The sequence below is a fragment of the Aulonocara stuartgranti genome (assembly GCF_965226115.1).
Source record: "Aulonocara stuartgranti genome assembly, chromosome: 12".
Taxonomy (NCBI): domain Eukaryota; kingdom Metazoa; phylum Chordata; class Actinopteri; order Cichliformes; family Cichlidae; genus Aulonocara; species Aulonocara stuartgranti.
The window spans coordinates 26239624-26260830 of record NC_138948.1 but is presented as its reverse complement, the minus strand read 5'-3'; the positions used below and the strand labels follow the sequence as shown (position 1 = coordinate 26260830).

The window sequence follows — 21207 nt, the reverse complement described above, 5'->3', positions numbered from 1 at the left end:
GCTTCCTCATAGGGGATCATCACCTCATCAGGGTTTTCTCTTATACTGAAGGGTCTTTACCTTGCTATATAAAACGTCTTGAGGCTACTTGATGTGAATTACGGTACCACTATAAACAATTAAAAAACACCAACTGAAATCTGTCAGTGACTGTGACATTACCGTTTCCACTATCAGTGGGAAGCCAGATTTGGGTATTCAGCAAAACATGCAAGAAGTTCTCAATATGTGTGAGGCATTTTTTCCCCCTAGTTATCAAAATAAAGCAGAAAAACGACCGTGCAAAAGCCCATGTTTCTCGCTTAATATTTAACTGCAACCTATCAGTAAGACTCAGGTTTATGGAGCTTCAAAGCTGTGATAAGACGTACTTGCTATAAATTGCTGACATTTGCATTCACTTTTTGGTAATTAATAAATCAGGCACAGATGACCAATAATCAATATTGAGTGCCAGAAATGCCACTCTTTACTTTGTTAGTGACAATACTACTCACACTACTGTGCAGACAAAAGTCACTATTGTGTGCAGTCCTGAGCTTGCTGAGGTGATTCTACTCTGAATAAACCAAAGCCTTTATTTAGGGAATCAGGAATTTATTCCAGAAAAGTTATCATAACCAGGACAAAAGCCCTTTCTACCCCTATGAAAATACATTAATGTGAGAAGTAAAGTAAAACACATGGCTCATTTTGGAGTTTTTACATTTCAGAACTAAAAATAATCAAAAGTACAAATAGGCAGGTACAAAAAAAATGACATGCAGTTTTCCAAGTTCAAAAGTTAACACTAGCCGAACTTAAAAGTACAGTGAGTATGAAAAGGAAGGGGGGGGGGGGGGGGGGGAATTAAGCTTGCAATTCAAAATCTGCGTTGTTTATTGGAAGGTCCATAATCTCCAGGGCCGGGGAGGCCTCTGGGGAAGCCACCCTGACCACCTCCAGGCATGCTGTTGTTTCCTGGCCCTGGCAACATTGGTGAATTCTCTGCAGCCAAGCCAGGAGTACCAGCTGGACCAGAGCTGCCCCCCAGAGAGTTTCTGTTCATGGGCATCCCATGACCACCCATATGCATCCTCATGTCTTGCTCCCTGTTCTCAGAGAAGTTGCCCCTGAAGCCCTCCTGCTGCCTCTTCATAATCTCCTCATTGCGCAGCCTCATCTCCTCCTCTCTCCTGCGGCGTTCCTCCTCCTGTCGGAGCTCGGCTTGTTTCCTCTTCTGCACTTCCTGATTGTGGAGCTCCTCCATCCTTCGCAGCTCTTCCTGCCGCCTCAGGAGGTCCTGCCTCATCAGCATCACCTGATGCTCGTGTCTGGCTGCCTCCATCTCAGCCTCCAGCTTCTCCTGCGCCTCTTTCATGTTGCGGTCCACCATCTCATACTGCTGCTTCTCCATCTCCATCAGGGCCTTCCATCGCATGGCATACTCATACTCGAAGGAGCCGGGCTGAGCGAATCGTGGCGGCTGCTCACGCTCTTTGTGATACTGCTGGTTTTTGTTGACCAACTTTTCTGGCAGTCCCTCCTCTTCATCAAACTGTTCCATAGGCTCCACTGTAACAGGCCGGGGGAAAGCTGTCAGAAGATAAGCACCATCAGAGCACTTATCCAAAGCCTTTCTTGCAGCTGGCTTTGAGGTGAACTCCACTATGCCCTTCCCCGTAGGTCTCCCTCGGTCATCCACTATGACCACAGCTCTTTCTATCTGGCCAAAGACTGCGAAGGCCTCCTCCAGGAGCTCGTTGGACGCAAACTCTGGCAGATTCTTCACAGTTAAAGCAGCTCCGTGTGTCGCAAACCTCACCCGTATGGGCCTGCCTCTGAAGGGGGTATCATCTAGCTCGGCTCTGGCAATCTCTGCTATGATTCTCGTTTCGAGCCTAATGAAGCCGAAGCCTCTTTCCTTGTTAATAAATATCTCGCTGGCTTTTCCATACTTGGTGAACAGCTTCTCCAGGTCCTCCTCGGTAACACCCGTTGGTAAATTACCTACAAACAGCCTGCTCCGCTGGGTAAAGGTCTTTTCCCCGGGCTTTCTGAAGCTCTGCAGGTCCAGGGTTAAGGCCTCGTTGGGGTTGGTCTGCTCGTTGGGCTCTGGCTGCTGCCCGTTGCTGTTTGTTCCTTCTCTTTTCAGCTGCTCTCCCGGGCGGTTTGGGCCGCGGTTCTGCTGGGGGCCTCTGTTTCCTTGCATTCTCGCAATGGATTTAAAATCTGAAGTAGGAAATGGCTTGTTAAAAACACAGAAACTCTTTGCAAACGGTAGCGCACAAAGAGCTGTGAAAATGGCGAAGGTACGCGCTACGCTATTGTGACCTCAATTCGTTGCGACATCGGTGACGTAGTTTATGTGCGACGGTACGAGAAAAAACAACAATAAAACAAAAACGATGCAGTTATTTAAAAAAATATGTAAAATGTAAGTGTATAAAAATAACAAGGCTGCTTAAAATGTGTTGTATATATGTTTTGTTCCTTACTACGGGTGCTTTAGATTTTTGACTTTTTTAAAATGTTTTCTTACTTCTCGCGATAGTTTGCCCTCGTACATAGAGACTGTCACCGGTGCGCGGGTCATTTCGCGGGAATTATTCCTGTTGCTCGCAAGCTACTGAAAATAATCGTCGATATCTGAAAATATCAACACACTTGATCTCAGAGGAGTAGCAACTGAAGTGCAAACGTCTATTTTCTTCGGCAAGGTCGTTATATCTGTCATATTATATTAATTTTCAGGGTATTCTCATGAAAAGTCGGGGTGTTTAGGAAAAACCCAGACTTGCACTTGTAAGCATGTTATTGAGTTGACTGTGCTTTAAATTGATAGCCTTTGAAATCTAAAATAGACCCATTTCTATGTCTCCTGTGCTTTTATTCAGGACAGTCATGTTCTCAGACCTAAGTGTACAGAAGGAGGGCTCCTCTCTGCTCTGCCGTCCTGCCTCGGAGGACCAGGGCCCGGTGTTTGAGAGGACGTCTCTGGCTTATAGTCAGTGCTCTGAACGCTACAGAGTTGGGGAGCGGAGCTTCAGCCGCCAGTATGCTCACATTTACGTAGCACGACTCATGCAGATGAGGCCTCTGCTGTCAGAGAGAGCTCAGCAGAAGTGGGGTAAGCTCAGAGCAATCTTACCTACCTACATCAGGGACACTGAAACATTTGATTTCTATTTCTTAATCTGTTTTTTTTTCTGTTCTGTATCTGTCAGGATCAGATGTGGTTATCAAGAAGCTGTGTGATCTAGAAACAGCGGAGCAGTGTTGCATTGTAGGGACTCTGTTCAAGCGTATGGCCTTGCAGCCATCTATTCTGAAAGAAATCAGTGAGGAGGTTGGAAGTAGTGCTAAATTCACCCCACACATTGAAAGCAGCTACTGAATTGTACTTTAACAACTTTCTTTTTCCTTGCTCTCCAGCACAACCTCCTGCCCCAGCCTGCACGAGCAAAATACATTCATGAATCAGATGAGTTGATTCTGGAGGATGAACTGCAGAGGATTAAACTAGAGGGGAAAATTGACAAAGACAAGTGTGTCACAGGTTGGTAGTTTTTCAGGATGTCAGCATCACATGAGCTGTGGACGTATGAGTCTGATGTAGGTGTTTCTTGTTGTCTTTCTTAGGCAGCGTCATTGCAGTATATGGTGCTGAGAGGAACGATGGGGAGTTCACAGTTGAGGACTTTTGCACAGCGGATCTTCCTTTGCAGAAAGCAAGGCCTGCACTTGACTCTGACAGGTATGAAAACACATCTAATTGGTGTAAATCCCTGCCTGTAGTGATAAACAACATTAATTGCTTTGCCTGCCTTCATACAGGTTTGTGCTCCTGGCATCAGGTCTGGGTCTTGGCAGTACTCATGCTGACAGCATGCTGGGCCTACAGTTGCTTGTCGACATGGTAACTGGTCAGCTCGGTGACCTCGGGGAGCAGAGTGGTGCAGCAACAATTTCCAGGGTTCTGCTGGCGGGAAACCTCCTGAGTCAAAACACTCAAGACAAGGATGCATCAACAAAGGTGGGAAAAATGGTTTGAACCTTGTCATATAGTCACGTTCCTCCCAAGTCACTCATGTGAACTGGTTTACTTAAAACATAAAAATAAATATTTTACCCTTTCTCTGTTTTTTTTTGTTTTTTTCCCCAGGCCAAGTATCTTACTAAGAAGACTCAAGCTGGCAGTGTGGATGCCATTCGTTTGCTAGATGAGTTGTTGCTTCAGCTGGTGGTAAGTCTGAAGATTTTGACACAGTTTACTTTAATGATAAATGTTTATGTTATGATTCATAACATCCAAGAGAGCCAAGGGAGGACCTGTGATACTGTATGAGAAAGTGTGGAAGGAATGATAGATGGGGATGGGATTAAACCAGGGATTGCCTTTGAGCCCTTAGTTTTTTGCAGTGGTGACAGGCTGACATATGAGTTCGGGCACGAATCGAATCTCCATGGAGTATGATATAGTTAGGCAACACTGCGATCTGTAGTAAGAGTAAGGAGCAGGTGGTGGAGGAGCTGGGGAGGTGGAGGAAAGTCAGTCGAATCGAAACAGAATACATGTGTGTGTGAATGACTGGGAGACGGGTTTGAAGGCGAAGGTGTAAGAAGCAGAGGTAGAGAAGGTGGATGAGTTTAAGTACCTGGGGTCAACCATCCAAAGCAAGGAGTTAGGGCTACATCTAAAGATAATTTGGTAGTCAACTAATCTGCCTTTTTTTTTTTTAGTCGATTAGTCCATGATTATTTCAATAACTTATCTCCGTTTCCTGTGGGCAAACCACCTGTTCTGGGCTCCAGTATCTCATCTGCCCACCAGTGAATATCACCCTGTTATCTCGTCCCACAGCAAATTGGAAGGAAAGCTCTGCTTTGCACAGTCTGCATTTACTTTATTTGTTTTCTGTGAAATTCTTTCACATTTTTTTTTTTTTTTAAATCCCCGTTTCCATTTTCTTCTGTCCTGCTTTGCAGTTAGCACTACTTTCTTCTTCTTTAGTATTGAGTTCAGTCTTGGCAGACGAAATAGGGGATACTGCCCCCATGGCCCCCTGTAGTGTATTGCATTTAAAAAAACAGATTTACGTGGTATTAGAATGTGACACGTCGACAATAAAATTACGTCGCTAAATTTTAATTGTTGACGTCATTGATTATAATAAATCGTGGCAGCCTCACAAAGACTACACAAGAGAGGTGAAGAAGAGCAGGTAGACGAGCTGGACATGCTGTAATATATGATGTATTGTATGGAGAGGGTGGTGCTGACAAAAAGACAGGATGTTGAGCCTGGAGGAGGCAGAGTTGAAGATGCTCAGAGTTTCATGGAGAGTGGGCAGGATGGACAGGACTAGAAATGAATTTATCAGAGTTACAGCTCAGGTTGAGCGGTTTGGACACTAAGTTAGAGAGACAGGCTGAGGTGGTTTGGGCATGTGCAGAAGGGTGATGGTGGATAAACTGGACTGGAGGAAAAGAGGAAAAGCACAGATTATTACCGTCTAAACAACTCTACTGTTTTGTTTTTTTTCTTTTGCTACACATTACTGTCTCCTGCTGATTAAGGCCTCGGTTCCTGTGGATGTAATGCCTGGCCAGTACGACCCCACCAACTACACCCTCCCACAGCAGCCTCTCCACCGATGCATGTTCCCCTTGTCGTCCGTTTACCCCACACTACAGCTGGCATCCAATCCATACCACGCCAGCATAGACGGAGTGAGGTAAGCAGCGTCACACATGTTGTTACAGTGGGCATGAAACACTACAAGTATACAGGCTAATTTACACCATAGAGCCCTGCTCTCAAAAACTAACATGGATATAACTCTGTTTGTGTAGCTGGATTTGAAAAATAAGTGCTTACAGTTTAAATTTTCAACGTGTTTAGCACTATTTCTTAAATCCAACTTCACAGACGCACTTAGCCTATGTCAGTTTTTCAGAGCAGGGCTCCATTTATGCCTCATATCCACTTTAATATTCACTTCTAGGTGCAAATATGTTTAGGTTTACATGTATTTGCTTGTTTCCTTGAAGGTTCCTCGGTACATCAGGGCAGAACGTTTGTGACATTCAGAGGTACAGCAGCAGGGACAGCCACTTGGAAATATTAGAGGAAACGCTTCGACTCCGACATCTGGCCCCGACGGCACCTGACACATTAGGTTAGTTGATACAGAATAACACGCAGAGCCTCTGGTAAATCTAAACACACTATTGGTTTATTGACAAGATTTTCTCTGAATTGCTCAGGTTGTTACCCATTTTACCAAAAAGACCCTTTCATCCTGGAAGAGTGTCCCCATGTTTACTTCAGTGGCAATGCCCCTACTTTTGACTCCAAGCTCATCAAAGGTTAGTGCATGCCATTTGCATGTAAACAGAAGAAACTTTGTGGATGTTATCATATGATCTGTTTTAAGCTACAAATGTACTATTCACACAGACTAATGTGTAATAAATAATTAACTGTTGCTGCTCGTATTCTCATCCCGCCAGGTCCGGATGGCCAGGAAGTCCTTTTGGTTACCGTTCCAGAATTCAGCAGCACACAGATGGCGTGCCTCGTCAATTTACGCACTCTTCACTGTGAGCCAATCAGCTTTTCTGCCTTCTCTGCAGATGAAGATGAGGAAAGTGAGATGAACGTAAGCCACTGAGGATACAGCTGATGCTTTTTTTTTCCCTTTTGGCCAGAGAAGGATCAAATTAACTTCAATCCAAAAAACACAAGCTTTTCAATAAGATACATTTACCTCATGGGTTCCTTTCAGTGTTTCTGTTAAAGTAACATTTGTGTTTTTGTTTTTTTTCATTGAACTGAAAGAAAACCAGCAAATGAAAAAGAAAGGAAGAGACCCTCGTGGTTTAATAAGAAGCCTTTATTTGAAAAATAACTCTTCTAACCCATCTGTGTCTGAGAAAACATGATAAAAACCTCTGTACTCCTTCATCTGTTACCAAGTTCTCCCACATTTACTGAATGTTCACACTAAAAATATTTCTGCCATATGTGAAGATCGTGTAAATAACAGTTTTTTTTATGTGCATCCACAATAAACTTCTTTTCACGAAGCATTCGTACAAGTGATTGAACGAGTCAGAGAATAATGAAGTGTGATCTTTGGGGAAAAAAAATCTAAAATGGTTCCATTTCTGTGAAGAGACCTTATTTCAAATGTTGATTAACAGATGTACTATTTTAATATAGCTGATATTCTGTACATTCCCATTGCTTACGTCGTACAAAGACGAGAGCCCTAATTTGATTCTTCAGCCAGCTCTAAGTACAACACGGCAACGTGAACTACAGTTAAGAGAGGACGGTGGTTTACTTGAAACAAGCCACTTGTGTTTTCTTTAATAGTCACTGATCTTGTAGTCATAGTCCATGATGGAGTCTGTGAAGCCGCCAGGAGTTGAGGACTGTCCCTCTCCCCAGACCCAAGATTCATACCAGGATGTGGTGGCCTCTGTTGTTGTGGGAATTGTGGTTGTGGTTGTTGTAGGGGGTAACGTCGTTCTCATCGACATGGCCTTCATTAACTTCCGCTGGCGAAGACGACGGATGAGAGCGATCTTGCGCTTCCGTCGCTGCTCAGGACTGAGTCGAGAATTTGTGGAAGACCCATTACTGGCACCGATCACACTCCTGTGGCCATTGTTGACTGTGGTGTACTGTACTCTGCTATTGCTGTAGGCAATTCGAATTGGCTTGTTGCCGTGGAGGGCCATAATCTGCAGAGAAATTAAAGAAAAAACAAAGAGGCTTTACTGAATACTGCTAAGATGCACATGCATCGAGGCACTTCAAGTTGGGACAGTCTTACCTGTTTAATGCGGTCCCAGTTGGACTTGGCCAGGTTGAAGCTGCAGGCAGTCGCACCCGACTCATAGCCCACCACACAGAGTTTGGTCAACGAGGAGAAGCCCTCAGCTCGAGCCGTCACGCGGTACTCCCCGGGGTTAAGCAGACGCCAATAATCCCCCGTTGGTGCTACAATGGCAACAGTAGTGTTGAGCACAGTTTGAGCTATGTTATATTTTATTACATCCTGAGTGATGGTGTGAACAGTATACTGACCTGTGGTCACGTCGTGATTTATCCCCTCGATAGATACAGTAGCGTTTGCAATAGGGTTCCCCTGCTGATCTTTCACAATCCCTCTAATGCCGCGATGCACCTGAAGTACACAAATAGTTACATGAGTGAAAGAAGCAAAGTACAAGGTACAGTTGCTGAGTAGTAGTTCTCTTCAACTGCTCAGTAAAATCAGTAGTTTCATTTTTTCATGAGTGGACTTTGGAGTAAAATTGAGCAAAATTATACTTGGATTGATCCAAAAAGCTGTGGTTTAATGATTCAGTTATTCTAAAATGATTCCACTCAAAAATCATCCATTACAAAAGAATCATATTTGATCCTACTCCCATTTTTATGTTGCATTTGGGTCTTTTATATGTATAATATAATAAACTGTTTTGATAAGTGGTATATGAATTTAAACACCTGCGATCAACTATTCAAAGCAACAGACAGTTAACTTATACAGCCAAAGCAAACATTTGCCTCCAAGAGCTCCGCAAACTGTACAACATATGACATCCTCTGTCAGTCGACCCTCAGTGGACAAATCTAAGGATAAAGGGGAGCAACCTCGGGAAAACCAATACAGCGTGGGAAACATCTCGGTTGGACAGAGGAGGAATAACTGCAAAATCACAATGCTGTAAATCACAATTTTAGGTACTTTTATTTATTTTTATTTTTTAGAAATTTTAAAATCCAACATTATATCCAGCAGGATGTTGAATAGTCTTTTCACTACAGACTGAAGCACAGTCAGGACAGGTTACAGTTTGTGTTTGTTTGGGACTAACCTGCTCCATGAAGATGAGCATTGCTTCTCTGTTTTTCTCCCACTCATACGCCAGCTCGCTCTGATGAGGGAACTTATCACAGCCCAGGAAAATGGACAGCTCCAAACAGTTGGTGTGCAGGTAGCTAAAGTCATTCATACCTGCAGGGAAGATCAAGAGCGTGTATTGCAACTACTGTCCACCAGGGTGTGCTATAAACATACGTGGGAATTTAAACGCACTGGTCTCTACTTACTGCCTGTTACTGGCTTCCATTTGGCCCGGTTGACAATTCCAAGACCCCCTCCTGGTGTGTCTCCTTGGCAGGAGCCGTGATGGCTGTGTGTCATGGTCAGGTGTGTGGAGGCATAGGAGATAGCTAGCCACCTGAAGAGGGATTCGTCTGCAGTCACGCGGGGCTCATCTTCAGATTCAGCATAATGGTAGCCTGCACTTCTTCCTCTGTCATCGTCTTCTTCCTCCCTGTGCCCATAACCCTGGTTGTACGCGTGATTGTAGCCATGGTCGTACCCAGGGTCATAGCCATGGTCGTACCCAGGGTCGCGACCATGGTCATAGCCTGTGTCGCGACCATGGTCATAGCCTGTGTCGCGACCATGGTCGTACCCAGGGTCGCGACCATGGTCATAGCCTGTGTCGTGACCATGGTCAAATCCATGGCCCCGCCACTCCTCTTCTGGCTCTGCATACCCTCTGCTTCTCCAGTCTTCCACTGGCTCCTCATGGTAGCCCCTTCCCCACTCAGATACATCAAAACCTTCATCCTCATACCTGCAGACATGATTCTAAATGAATCATTAAGCACTATTTTGGTGGTTCACAGAGGTGAAAAATTAGCATTTGGACAATACGTGTGTACGTAAAGGTACAGAAACAACAACAGAACACAGGTAGGGAAACAAGTCATACTGTCTCTTCTTGCGACTCTGAGGTTTCTGGCTCTCAGCAGGCTTGTTGAGACGTAAGCTGTCATAAGGATAGGCCACAATTCTCTCCCCACCCTGGAAGTTTGCACCCAACACAAATGGATAGCTTTTCATCCAGGAGATTATGGCCCTGGTTTCCACAGCAATCTGGAACAAAAGCAGGAAGATCAGGATCACACAGACAGAGGATCAGAATCTCATGTAACATACTTTTGTTTTTGTTTACCACAACCTGGTTAGTCTCAAAGACTTTATATATCTATATCTATATCTATATCTATATCTATATGCGTATTTGTTTGTTTGTTGCTTTACCGAACTATTAGCTTCAAAGTGCTCTGGTATAGGCACATGATGGTTGGGGGTGAGTTTAGGCACCATGCCCTTATCCTCAGCATCCCACAGGATACTATTCAGATCAGGGAAGTTCTGGAAGATGTCAAAGCCCTCATTGGTGAAGTGACCGGTGGTCCAACTGCTCAGCTCTGATCCCTGCAGAGTAGAAATTGGGTAAAAGAGACATACTCATCTAAGTAGCCCACTATGTTTCACAGACATTTCCTCTTTGTTTTAGACAGTATTTAAAACATGTTGTCATTAATTGATTGTTTTTTACACCGACCGCTTCAAAAGCTTCCTCCTGTCCGTCAGGGTTGAGCGAAGGCACCAGGTGGATGCGTATTCCCTCCACCAGGCGCTGGGCTCTGGGGTTTCTGTCTTTATACTCTTTGCACAGGTACTGCATGAGAAGCAGGATCATCTCCCGACCCACTGCCTCATTTCCATGGAGACCTGCCGTGAAGCGGATCTCTGGCTCACCTGTGGGGACAACCGGGGCGAGACTGTAATTGTCTGTCAGCCTTAATCTGCTGGTGTCCGCCTGGTGTTTATTAGGATTTGCAGGATACCACAGTGGTGCCATAAAGACCCAGCGTAATTTCAACGAATCAGCATCCCAGACTGTTTGAAATACTACACATTACAGCATTTGTGTTGTTATAGCACACATTACAATAAGAACACGGCTATCTGCCCGTTTCCTGCTTGAGATCCCACCTATTTCGTGCTCTGTGGGATTGCCAGAGATTATCATGGCAACAATTTCCCGTCCCTTGGAGCTGCGGCCCAGGCTGTAGATGGTGGTGATGTTAGGGCACTCCTCATTCACTGACTTCATAAGCTGAATAGGTGAGATAAAGACAACAGTAAATATGCAAAGCATTGTATTTGATTACATTACGCACTACAAAGCAGATGGTTAATAATGAATATTATGTTATTGTGGAAATGTCATGTTGGTCTCTGGTGGTTCAAATGAAAAACTGGGACAGAATGAAGCTGCAATTTATATTAGAGCATTTAAAGCGGACCTCCTGGAATTCTATCAGCCAGCAGATAAACTTTGCAGGGAAACTCACATCAACCATCTCCGAGTAGCTGTGGTGTTTGAACTGCAAGTAGTCCACGGGAGTCACCTCATTTTGCTTGTACAGAACATTAACTGGATCTGTTTGGAGAAAAGAGCAGCAAAAATTATTCATTTTCTGTGTTTAAGGTGTGTGTGAGTGTGTGGGCATACGACTCACCAGGCAGGGGGCAGCCTAGGACCTCCAGCCTCATACAAAGAGAGCCGTTCCAGCTCTGTGGGATAATTCGCATGTAGCGGGCCACCACGGGCACCGCAAGCTGGTTCATCACTGGGGTGTCCTTATCATTATTTCCGAAAAACAACTGCACAAGAGAGGACATGTGAATGAGGGGGAGAGGAAGATGAGTATTGGTGCTTGTGGAAGTGGCACAGTTTTAGATGAACTCACCCAGTCGGCGTATCCATCGTGAATGGTGGTCCACTCTCTGCTGTCATTGCTGAAAGCCAGGAAGTAGGACGTCACGTAGTCATTGCTGACAGAAGAAGAGGGCAAATTGTTGGGTGTAGGAATGTCAAATGATGCATATTTATGTCTGCGTGTCTGTTTGTCTCTTACTCATTTAAGGAGTCCCGTCCCTGAGTAATGACTCCGGTGAACTCTGTCGCCCTGCGAGCATCTATCTCAAACCAGTGGATAGCATCCTCTGAATTTGCACACCACGCTCCACCTCTTATGTTTTCCTCATCATCGGAGCCCTGGGAGACACATGCTACTGAATACTCGAACCCTTTTAGTATCTTGAGTGCCAAAGCAACATATCTACTTTTGCATCCATTAACAGAAGAATTTGGATACCCCCACCCGCCCACCCCCCCAAAAAAACACATTGTTGATTTAAATACTGAGGACTTAAAAGAATCCGTCAAGCATGTACCACTAAGGCAGCTCCTGGAAGTGACAGACCCAACAATAACAGTATTTTTCAGTGTTGCTGGCAGCTGGTGGTTATTTCAAGGCCTGCTTGTAGGTGCATGGCCCCGCCCTGATTGTTGTGTACCTGCATGTTTAGGCGCGCCCTCTGAGGTGCAAAGTGATACTGAGACATAGAAGAGGCTGAAAGCTGATCTGGCTCGACCTTGTGAGACTCCATCCCCAGGGGAGGACACTCTGCCAAGCAGAAAGAGAACATTTAAATAATGTGTTAATTACATTCAGCAAAAGCTTACGTATACTCTCCAGATTTGAACAGATGTTGACTTACTCTTTGGCTCTTTGAAGACACGTGGCCTGTTCCTGGCTCTCTCCTCTGCCTCCTTTAGCTTCTGCGCTCTCTCTGTCCGAGGCCAGACAAACAGTCTTAATGCAAAATAAATTGCGCTGTCTTGGCTGAATTTTTTTTTCTTTTACTCTGCCCAGAAATGATGGAGGAACTCAGTATTATTTTACAATTTTTATTTGCCAAAAGTCCTCACGGGGACCTGGAGGGCCAGATTACGGTTAAAAAACAAAGCACACCAGATGTTATGATTTAGCTTCTAGTCCAAGTCTGCTCTGAAACTCATCATCATCATCATCATCCCTCTGACCTGGACTTTTACCATGAAGGAAGATTGCAGAGTCTCTCACCCATTGTCATTATTCATATTCTGACACATACTGGAGCGTGATGCTGGTTACATGGCTGACAGTGAGAATGTAAAACATGTTGTAAGCTCTCTCACCCACAACACACACATGCGCCCATTTACACAGTATCTGTAGATGCATATAGTTGGTTTACGGAAGAATGCAACAACTCTCAGAGACGTCTGCAAAATCATTTCACCTTAGACCTAGTCTGGGTCAAACTGTGCACACAGGAAGAGCCTCATTAACAGCAGTCCTGGTGGTGTTATATATCACTTGCTCTGGGCTTTACCCCTTCAACTTTACGCACGGCAGACACGTGGCACAAAAGAGCTGAAATACTTCTCCCTTTGTTGTCACTCCTCTTCATCCCTCACTTCCAATCCGATGCCGGCACAGCCTTCTTAGCTTATCTCACGCTCTTTGCTTTTGGGCCCAGCCCATATGAGATTTCTGAACTCTTTACAGCCCTAATCTCCGTTTTACTTTGGTGGGGTGAACTTTTGTCCCTGTCATGCAAGTTAAAGCAAGTGCCCGAGACACACACATTTGTATGCATGGAAATCACATCTGCATTCTCTTAGTATGACTAGATATGACTGAGGGGAGACAACATCATTGTTAGTACTTTTCCACTTGGGTTCATGAGGCACTCTCTTTGCTTTGACAGGATTACGCAAGGTGGTGCAAATAACAAAAAGAAGAATCCCATGTGGGTCTCCTTACCTCTTTCTTCCCTCTCCCTCTCTTTGGCTGCTCTTTCTCGCTCTTTTTCCATCCACTTTTCATCAGTCTCGTCTTCTTTTCTCTCTGAAAACAACAACAACAACAGAAAAGGAAAGAAAATCACTTATAATTTCATAGAAACAACAATGATTACCACAGAGCCATGCACAGTAGTGTACTGTATATGCATGCTTTTTTTTTGTGGTTTTGCAAGTCATTAAGAAATGCAAACAGGTCATCAAGGAACACTTGAAAGCTATTGACCCAACTGTTGTTTATCCCTTTCTTTTGCTGTTTGCTTTATTGGCAGGAAGTTCTCTGTGACTAAACCAATAATAGAAAACATTTGAGTATGGTTGTGATTCACATGTGTGTGAGCGGGCGGCCACATACTCATCCCGTACTCGTCGTAATCATCATACCAGGTCCCCTCATAGGGCGCGGTGGCGGTGGGCTCTTCTGTGTAAAAGAGAACAAACACGAAGTCAGACGATTCGTTCAGCCCCTCGGAGGCGCCGCTACTTTACAGAGTCAAGCTTTATGGGATTACATGCAAAATTTTACAACTTAGCAGTGGCCCGAATTATTCAACCACAAGAGGAGTTTTCTATTTTGATGCTGGTGTGATGCCCGCTGTATAACGTAGCTGTTAAATCTTCAATTCCCCATTTATGAGAAACATAACTTTGCTGGGCTCTGATCACAGGGCTTTTTGTTGCTCTACAAGAAAACTGTGGAAAGTTTTGTTGACTGTGTGGAAGAAATAAACCCACCCACTCCTGTGTGTAAACTAGGGCAGGTCAGCTCATAGATTAGCTCCAGTGTTATTCTCATGTGTTGCATTTCTAATGAAACACAAAGTATGGGCTGGCTATTTCATTTGTATCTTAATGCTTACTAGAGGTTTCACATTAGTTGATTTTGTCATGAGAGTCTGCAGTCACCTGGCAGGATTTCAACCTTAATTTCTGGGCTGACCTCTTTACCATCAGGTGACGGTTGCACCTCATCTGCAGGAAGAAGAATTCAAAAGGTCAAGCTGAGAGGTGATTTAAGTGTAACAGACAGAGAAATGGGGGAATATAAGCAAGAATGCAGAAGGGCCAAGTATGAGTGAATCATTGGAAATGCTGAAGGAGCATAGGTACTGTACAGTAGTGTGGAAACAAAGAGTAATGAGAGCATGCCATTCAAATCCAGATGAGTGTCACAGGTCTGCACGACACACTGTTTCCAGCATGCATTTCATCCCGTGGAAAAAAAGCCCTCTGTTGACTTCAGCTGGAAGAAATAAAGAGCGCTCATAAAAGTTTTCTCCAATATGTCTGAAAATCGGATCCAAAAGATTAGCGGGTATCTGTTATTAAACGTTATTTAATCAGAAGTTTACGCAGTTCCTTCAGCTTAAACAAACCACTGGACAGATTGCTGGCCTACTCTCTGTAAATGTCTCCCATAATGCAGTTCACTCCTTTTTTGTGTCTGTTCTTTGCTTCTTTCCTTCTGTTTCACAAAGAGTAACACTGTCTTAGATCATCTAGTATGTTTCTGAAGAAAAGAAGCACAAGTGACCACTTTCATGGGGAAATTGAAATATTTAATTTTTTAAATCATGAATTTAAAAGCTTCTTGATAATATCATACAACCCAGCACTGTTAAAAAAGACACCTTTGATTCTGTAACTATTTCTGTACACATGACCTCTCAATTAGCATTAAAAGAATGCACTTTAAACTCTGACAATGATCCTTTTTAACCACTACCAGCAGTTTTTATTTCCACACCGCAAAGCAGTAATGATAAAACAAAGGGGAAATTTTGACCTAATTGAGTTCTTGTTGTTTGACTCCCTCATACTTTTAAAGACATAAACTAAAATTTTACTAACTGCCATTATTTTAAATGTCAAGTTTCACAAGACAGAGAGTAAAGCATTTGTCTCGACTCAAGTTTCCACTGGCAGGGGAGTGCCTAGAGGAAGGATGTGGGGTGGCATCCATCCCCTCTGAAGGTGAGGGTGTTTCCTAATCTTTTAATGCTATTGGAGTACATTACTATTAATGCTACAATACTTAACACCATCAGATGAGAGAATTTACTTTACTATTTCATCGAAGTAAGGTTTTAATTTACTTGTACCTTAGTATTTCTATGTTGTTGTCTACTTCTACTCCATTACATCTTGTATATAAGTGTCACATTTTGTACTCTACACCAGTTATTTTCAAGTTGTAGTTACTTGTTAGTTCGAAGTATCTAAAGCAAGCTTTTTAAAGTACAAGCTGATGATAAAAACCTTTACTATTACTTAAGTGAAGAGTCAGATTGCTTGTAAAAGTATTTTTTGTGCAGCATCAGTTTCTTTAATACCAATTTTCTGCATTTCTGATAAAAAAAAAAATATTTAAGACAATTGTTTTTCCTACGGGGCCCCTGCCTTAATCGTGCCCCACACCTTGGCCTACCCCACTGAAAAATTCCTGTAAACACCCCTGTCAGTTAAGTAAATTCATGATATTTCTCAGAATTGTTTCAGCGCCCCCCCATTTTGCCACATGGATCTAATTATGCTTTCATCATCTTATTCATGTTACATAAACTGCCTCCACACTAAACATCCTCAATCAAAACAAAGACACGAAAGACTTATACGTACATGTGGCATCCCAGTAATCGCTGTCATCTGTTCCAGGCTTTGTATCAGGGGCAGCAGGCGTTGGGTTTACTTCTTGCCAGTAGCTGTCATAGTTATCGGTCACAGAGGTGTAGAGGTCTGTCTCGTCTGGTTTCATGTAATCATCGTAGATGGCAGGCGCTGAAGTGGGCACTTCTTTCTCTGCTGGTTTCCAATAGTCATCGTAGGCATATGTTACAAGAGCAGCTGGGTCTTCCTCATCTGGTTTAAAGTAGTCTTCATAGGCATCTGTTACGGGGGCGTCTGGCTTCCAGTAGTCGTATGGGGGATCTGTGATCGCAGCCTCAGGCTTTGGCCTGGAGGGTGTGGGCTCAGGACCCCAGTAGTCATCTTCTGGGCTCCAGTAATCAGTTTCTGAGAGGGAAACAGACACAAAAGCTGGCTGATGGTGAGCTCACAAGTCTGGACACAAATATTTTTATGGTTCTCTGGTGTTTTATAATGTTCTGATTTTTGAACTGGATCTGAAATTATTTTTCCTCCTTTCCACTACTACTTAGACATATTTCTAGTTTTAAATTTGTATTTGAATAAAAACAACAACAAATCCTCACAAACAAACAAACAAACACTGTAACCCTCGATGGGTAAAAAATCATAAAAGAGCACAACTTTTTTGCCTAATCGGAATAGGTGCTATATTTACATCTAGGTGTGTGTGCCACATTTCAGTCTTCATTTCAGTGTTGTGATTTAGAGATTTAGGTGTGTTATGTGAGGCTAATGTAACACTGAGCTGGTAGCTGGCTCAGAAATGAGGAGGGGGCTACATTTGATCTTTCTAACTCTAAGTTTTGTCATTTTCAGTAGCTTCTGGGTGCAGAAGCTACTAAGCCTAATGTCAAAGGGAGAACAGCTTTCTGTCTTGACCTCTGTAAACACTTTCCTGTTGAGCTCAGTCTTTCGTTTTGGGTCACGCTGGATAAAAATGGTCTGTTTTAAAAATCTTGGTCATTCCGTGTATCAAAATGGAAGATTATCTGCGGTATAAAACTGCCCTCTCATGAGCTCCAGTTTCACCAAGATGGCAGAAACAGCTGAAACACTCATCTCAAGGCCAGACTTCAGAAACCAATGGGTGATGTCACGGTAGATTCCTCCATCTGTCTACAATCTGGTATTGTACAAAATAAGCTAATGTGGAAGTGACTTAAACTCTCTAATATTCAACAGTGTTGGGACAACGAAGTCATGCTGCATAAAACTTTAATGAGATTAATCATCCCTGTCAAGTTTTTCTGTGGTCATTTTATGGCCTCTGACCCTGGTGTTTGAAATCTTCTTCAGTATTGCATGATCATGATTTGAATGGTCAGATTTTATGTGGACAGTGTCCTCAGGTTCTTACATTCATCCCACACTCCTCTGCAGCTCACCATTGTGTTCACATCCAGCCCTCAAAATGCTTGAGGTTACGGCTTTCAAATCTACAAACCAGAGGCAAATCCACTTCTTTTATGCTCCTGGTCCACCCCAAAACAGACTTGAATGACATAATTTTGCGATTTACATAAATTTTCTCAAAGGTGCAGTAGCACTGACCAAATCCTGTTCAGACTTCGATGCATACAATGGTTGAAGTTTCCATTTATATTGTCATGTTTATATCCCATTTATATTCTTATATTCCCAGCCTTTAAAAAAAAATTGTTAAACATGTTTTTCCAAGCCAGTAGTGGGAGGCAATTTAACACACAGAATATTAACATATTAACATTAACACATATTAACAATATAGTTATATGAACTCAAATTTAGTAGTCAACTGAGTCAATATTCTTCAAGCAGCCCCTGCATGTGTGCCACTCACCGGCATCGGGATAGGGGTAATCTGTATATGGTTCGGTGGGTGGCTCCGTTGGGATCGCTGGAAATATAAGATACAAGATTTAACAACAATCAAATCCAAGTGATCAGTGAAGCAGGCTCAAGGCTTAGTATTCTCTTCTCACTTGTTGTGGTCGGGGGCAAAGTTGTGGTTGTTGTTTTCTTGTCCTTCTTCTTTCCCTTCTTGTCGGTTTTTGGCTTTTTGGTGGCTTTGGGGTCTTTTGGCTCTTTGTTCTTCTTCTTGTCCTTCTTTTTCTTCTTGTCTTCATCAGGTGCCCTCCTCACCCGGCCTAAAATATCTGGAAAAAAGGGGAAAAAAAGAAGCGGCAGAGAGAGAGAGAGGTTTTCCAGAGCCCACTCCTCACGGTTCTGTGACAAAATCTTTTGAAATGAAAACATATTCCTCCTTGCATACAGAAGCTAAAGACACAATTAGTTCTTTTATGAGGCTTGGGTCTGAGATTATGCAACTATTTCTTCACTGCATCACATTGCAGTGTTTCCAAGGAAAGTCCAGACTGCCAATTACATTTCAGTGGCTGCTTGAGGTCCATCAGTATTTCCTTTTGACTTTTCCTCAAGTCCTGTGGCACCTTCATGGAAACCATGTTTCTCTCTTTCCATTAGTTGTGCTCTATTAACCACAGTTCAGCTTTAATGATCCAAAATCAGTCCAGATACTCAATAAATGTACCGCTTTCACCTCAGCAGCATAAGCGAGACTCATCAAAGAGCTTATTTAATGGCTCCAAAAACTGGGCTTATTGCTTGAAGTGTGTTAGCGGGACTGTACAGAAGAGTCAGCATTATTCATGCAGGGCTTGAGCAACTGAGGCAGTGGAAAAGGTACGCGTCATAAAAAAATCTGTCTGCAAGATGCTCGACTCAGTGTCTTCTTCTCTTGTCTGGTGTGAGTTAAACCAGCTCATCTGTCCCGCTCCCTTGTGCGGGGAAGCAGGAGTGGACAGACGAGCACATGGACTTTGTCACGCTGTTGGAGCTGTCAGAGACCGAATCGTTGTGTGTTTGTGTCTGCATTTGCTCCATGTCATGCCACAACTCAAGCAGTACCTCAGCAGCTCTGATATCTTGTCGGCATAACACATCTGTGCTTTAGAAGTACAAAATATAATTTCTTCCACTTACCTGCCTGGTTGGCTTCTGCTTCTCTCTTGGTCTTGATGCCACCCTCCTCTGGGAGTAAGTCTGCTACAAGTCCTTGCTCTCTTTCTGGGTCATCCGGCGATTCGTCTCGCAGCTGATCCCCAGCCTGCCGGAGAGAAACTATTCCCCCGGCGCTCTCTCCTCCTCTAGGGATCATCAGCAGGCAGCACAGGGCCAGCAGAGCCGCAGACGCAGTCACAGCCTGGATCTTCATACCTGCTGCTCTTCCAACTCGCACAATCCTTTGGTTTGGAGTTTGTACAACCGCTCAACACTCACTCCAGTTTAATTGCCAGAAGGTTAAATTTCACCCTTAGGCCCCCTTGTGTGCTCTTTCCTTGTGATCCACACTTTTACTCGAGAAGGGAAACCTCTGCAACTCCACACATACCCACACAGCCACAGTGTCAGCCAGCCTCAGACTGCTCTAGACAAGAGATGGAGTGGGAGGGGGGTAGAGATACACAGGGAGGGAAGGGAGGTGGGTTGTAGAGACAGACGGAAAGAAAAGATGCAAAGCAAAGCAGTAATCCAGTCAAATTAATAGACAGGGTTCCTAATTACCCCGAAGCCAGGGTCAGCTGAAAAAACAGCGCAAGGCTAGAGGATCCCCTCCACCTGGCCGACAAGTCAGAACAGGTGCAGTGCTCAGACAGGAGTTGGAGGGGGAGGATGAAGGAAGGCAGGTGAGGGCCCCAGACTGCAGGGTTTGCACCTCCTGGAGTTAAACGCCAATTTTTCTTCGTCCTCGGCTCTGGCTGAATTCCTCAGTCACCACAAAGCAGCAGGAGAGGGGAGTGATTCCTAGGACATTGAATTCCACAAGCCGAAGAGGAGGAGGAGGAGAGAATGGGCAAAAGGGGGAGGATTGAGACAAACACAAGCTAATCCTCAGAGTGAGGAATTCCAAAAAAGAAGAAGAGGAGAAAAAAAAAAGGGAAACAGGCAGGAGTAAAACATAGATTCTTCTTTGGTACTTAAAAAAAAGGGGATCTTTGCTTTCCATCACTTCAGTGTGGTGCACTGTCGCTCATTCCTCTGAGTGTTACGTATTTTTCTTTCTCCTTTCTGGAGAAAAGGTTGTGTTACACAAAAGGGTGGGGGGTGGGTGGGTGGGTGGGGGGTTGGAGTAATACACACGCTGGGCAAGAGAATTGTCTGAGCAGATGACAGAATTAACATTTGCTGTGTTTTTTTTTTAACCATCCCCCATCCTCCTCTTACTCTGTCCACTGTTTGGAGAGCCTGTCAGGGCCTTTAAATTCTGGGTGTGTAGAAAAGGTTGCAGCTAGTCTCAATGAAGAATGACTGATCCATTAATAAGTCTAGGCTAAGAGTTTAGATCATTTCAGTTTCTAGATTTAGAATCCAGATATTAAGCAATGTGGTAAAAAGCATTGTGAAGCCCGTAGAACTCCTATAAACTCTGCTTAGGAGCAGAAAAAGAAGAGATGTCCTCTGAATGGGTTTCAGACTGTGATGAACAAGACAGATACACAGGTACAGACGTCCAAGTGCATGAAAACCTGCTAAAATCATTTAGTTCGTACTGTCTCAGACTCAGAGGACAGTGACGCAGAAAAGGAAAACAGACTGCGTGGGATTTGATTTTAAGAAAACTATGGTGTTGTGCAATCTTATCGATGGGGGATATGACTACTGCTGTGAAGAATGCTGCAGAAATCTCGGACTACAGTAAGGTCAAGCACAGGGCTTCTGAGCTGGAACTAACACAGAGCTGGATAACTTTAGTTATTACTATTGCTGTTATTATTACAGCACAAATGGAATGATTTTATTTGTTGGAAGCTAATATGTTACAACAGTGTAAAGGATGTGAATGATGTTATAGATAATGCAACAGTTCTAGCATTTGTTTTTTTTGGCAGCTATAGTTTCTGAAGGAAAGTCAGTGGATGATAACCACAAAGAGAAGATAGGCAACCCTACAAGGCCTTAAATCAGCCTGCAAAAGGTGACATGGCCACAGGTAGT

The 21207-nt window shown here is 43.7% G+C and overlaps 3 protein-coding genes across 4 annotated transcripts; 1 reads left to right on the top strand and 2 right to left on the bottom strand.

Moving 5' to 3' along the window:
- Positions 1-564: 564 nt before the first annotated feature.
- On the bottom strand, positions 565-2321 carry nono (non-POU domain containing, octamer-binding). Its single transcript, XM_082555624.1, has one exon. The coding sequence runs from the start codon at positions 2189-2191 to the stop codon at positions 863-865; it is 1329 nt and encodes a 442-aa protein (XP_082411750.1). The 5' UTR covers positions 2192-2321; the 3' UTR covers positions 565-862.
- A 240-nt stretch (positions 2322-2561) lies between these two features.
- pold2 (polymerase (DNA directed), delta 2, regulatory subunit) lies at positions 2562-7071 on the top strand. Of its 2 annotated transcripts, none has more exons than XM_082555621.1 (11): positions 2562-2699; positions 2882-3109; positions 3207-3328; positions 3415-3538; positions 3622-3736; positions 3817-4015; positions 4145-4225; positions 5560-5717; positions 6034-6161; positions 6250-6351; positions 6496-7071. In XM_082555621.1, the coding sequence occupies exons 2-11, from the start codon at positions 2884-2886 to the stop codon at positions 6654-6656; spliced, it is 1416 nt and encodes a 471-aa protein (XP_082411747.1). In that variant the 5' UTR covers positions 2562-2699; positions 2882-2883; the 3' UTR covers positions 6657-7071. The 2 variants fall into 2 exon arrangements, with proteins under 2 accessions (XP_082411747.1, XP_082411746.1); XM_082555620.1 differs by having other exon boundaries at positions 2877-3109.
- Positions 6860-20041, bottom strand: aebp1b (AE binding protein 1b). The gene is made up of 22 exons (XM_082555619.1): positions 19195-20041; positions 18174-18347; positions 18032-18088; positions 16183-16575; positions 14470-14535; positions 13919-13984; positions 13526-13609; positions 12435-12506; positions 12231-12340; positions 11789-11928; positions 11621-11705; positions 11390-11534; positions 11222-11310; positions 10860-10983; positions 10426-10622; positions 10119-10295; positions 9787-9950; positions 9113-9648; positions 8878-9017; positions 8081-8180; positions 7827-7993; positions 6860-7734 (listed from the first exon to the last, which is right to left on the bottom strand). The coding sequence occupies exons 1-22, from the start codon at positions 19424-19426 to the stop codon at positions 7357-7359; spliced, it is 3696 nt and encodes a 1231-aa protein (XP_082411745.1). The 5' UTR covers positions 19427-20041; the 3' UTR covers positions 6860-7356.
- Between the last annotated feature and the right edge of the window lie 1166 nt (positions 20042-21207).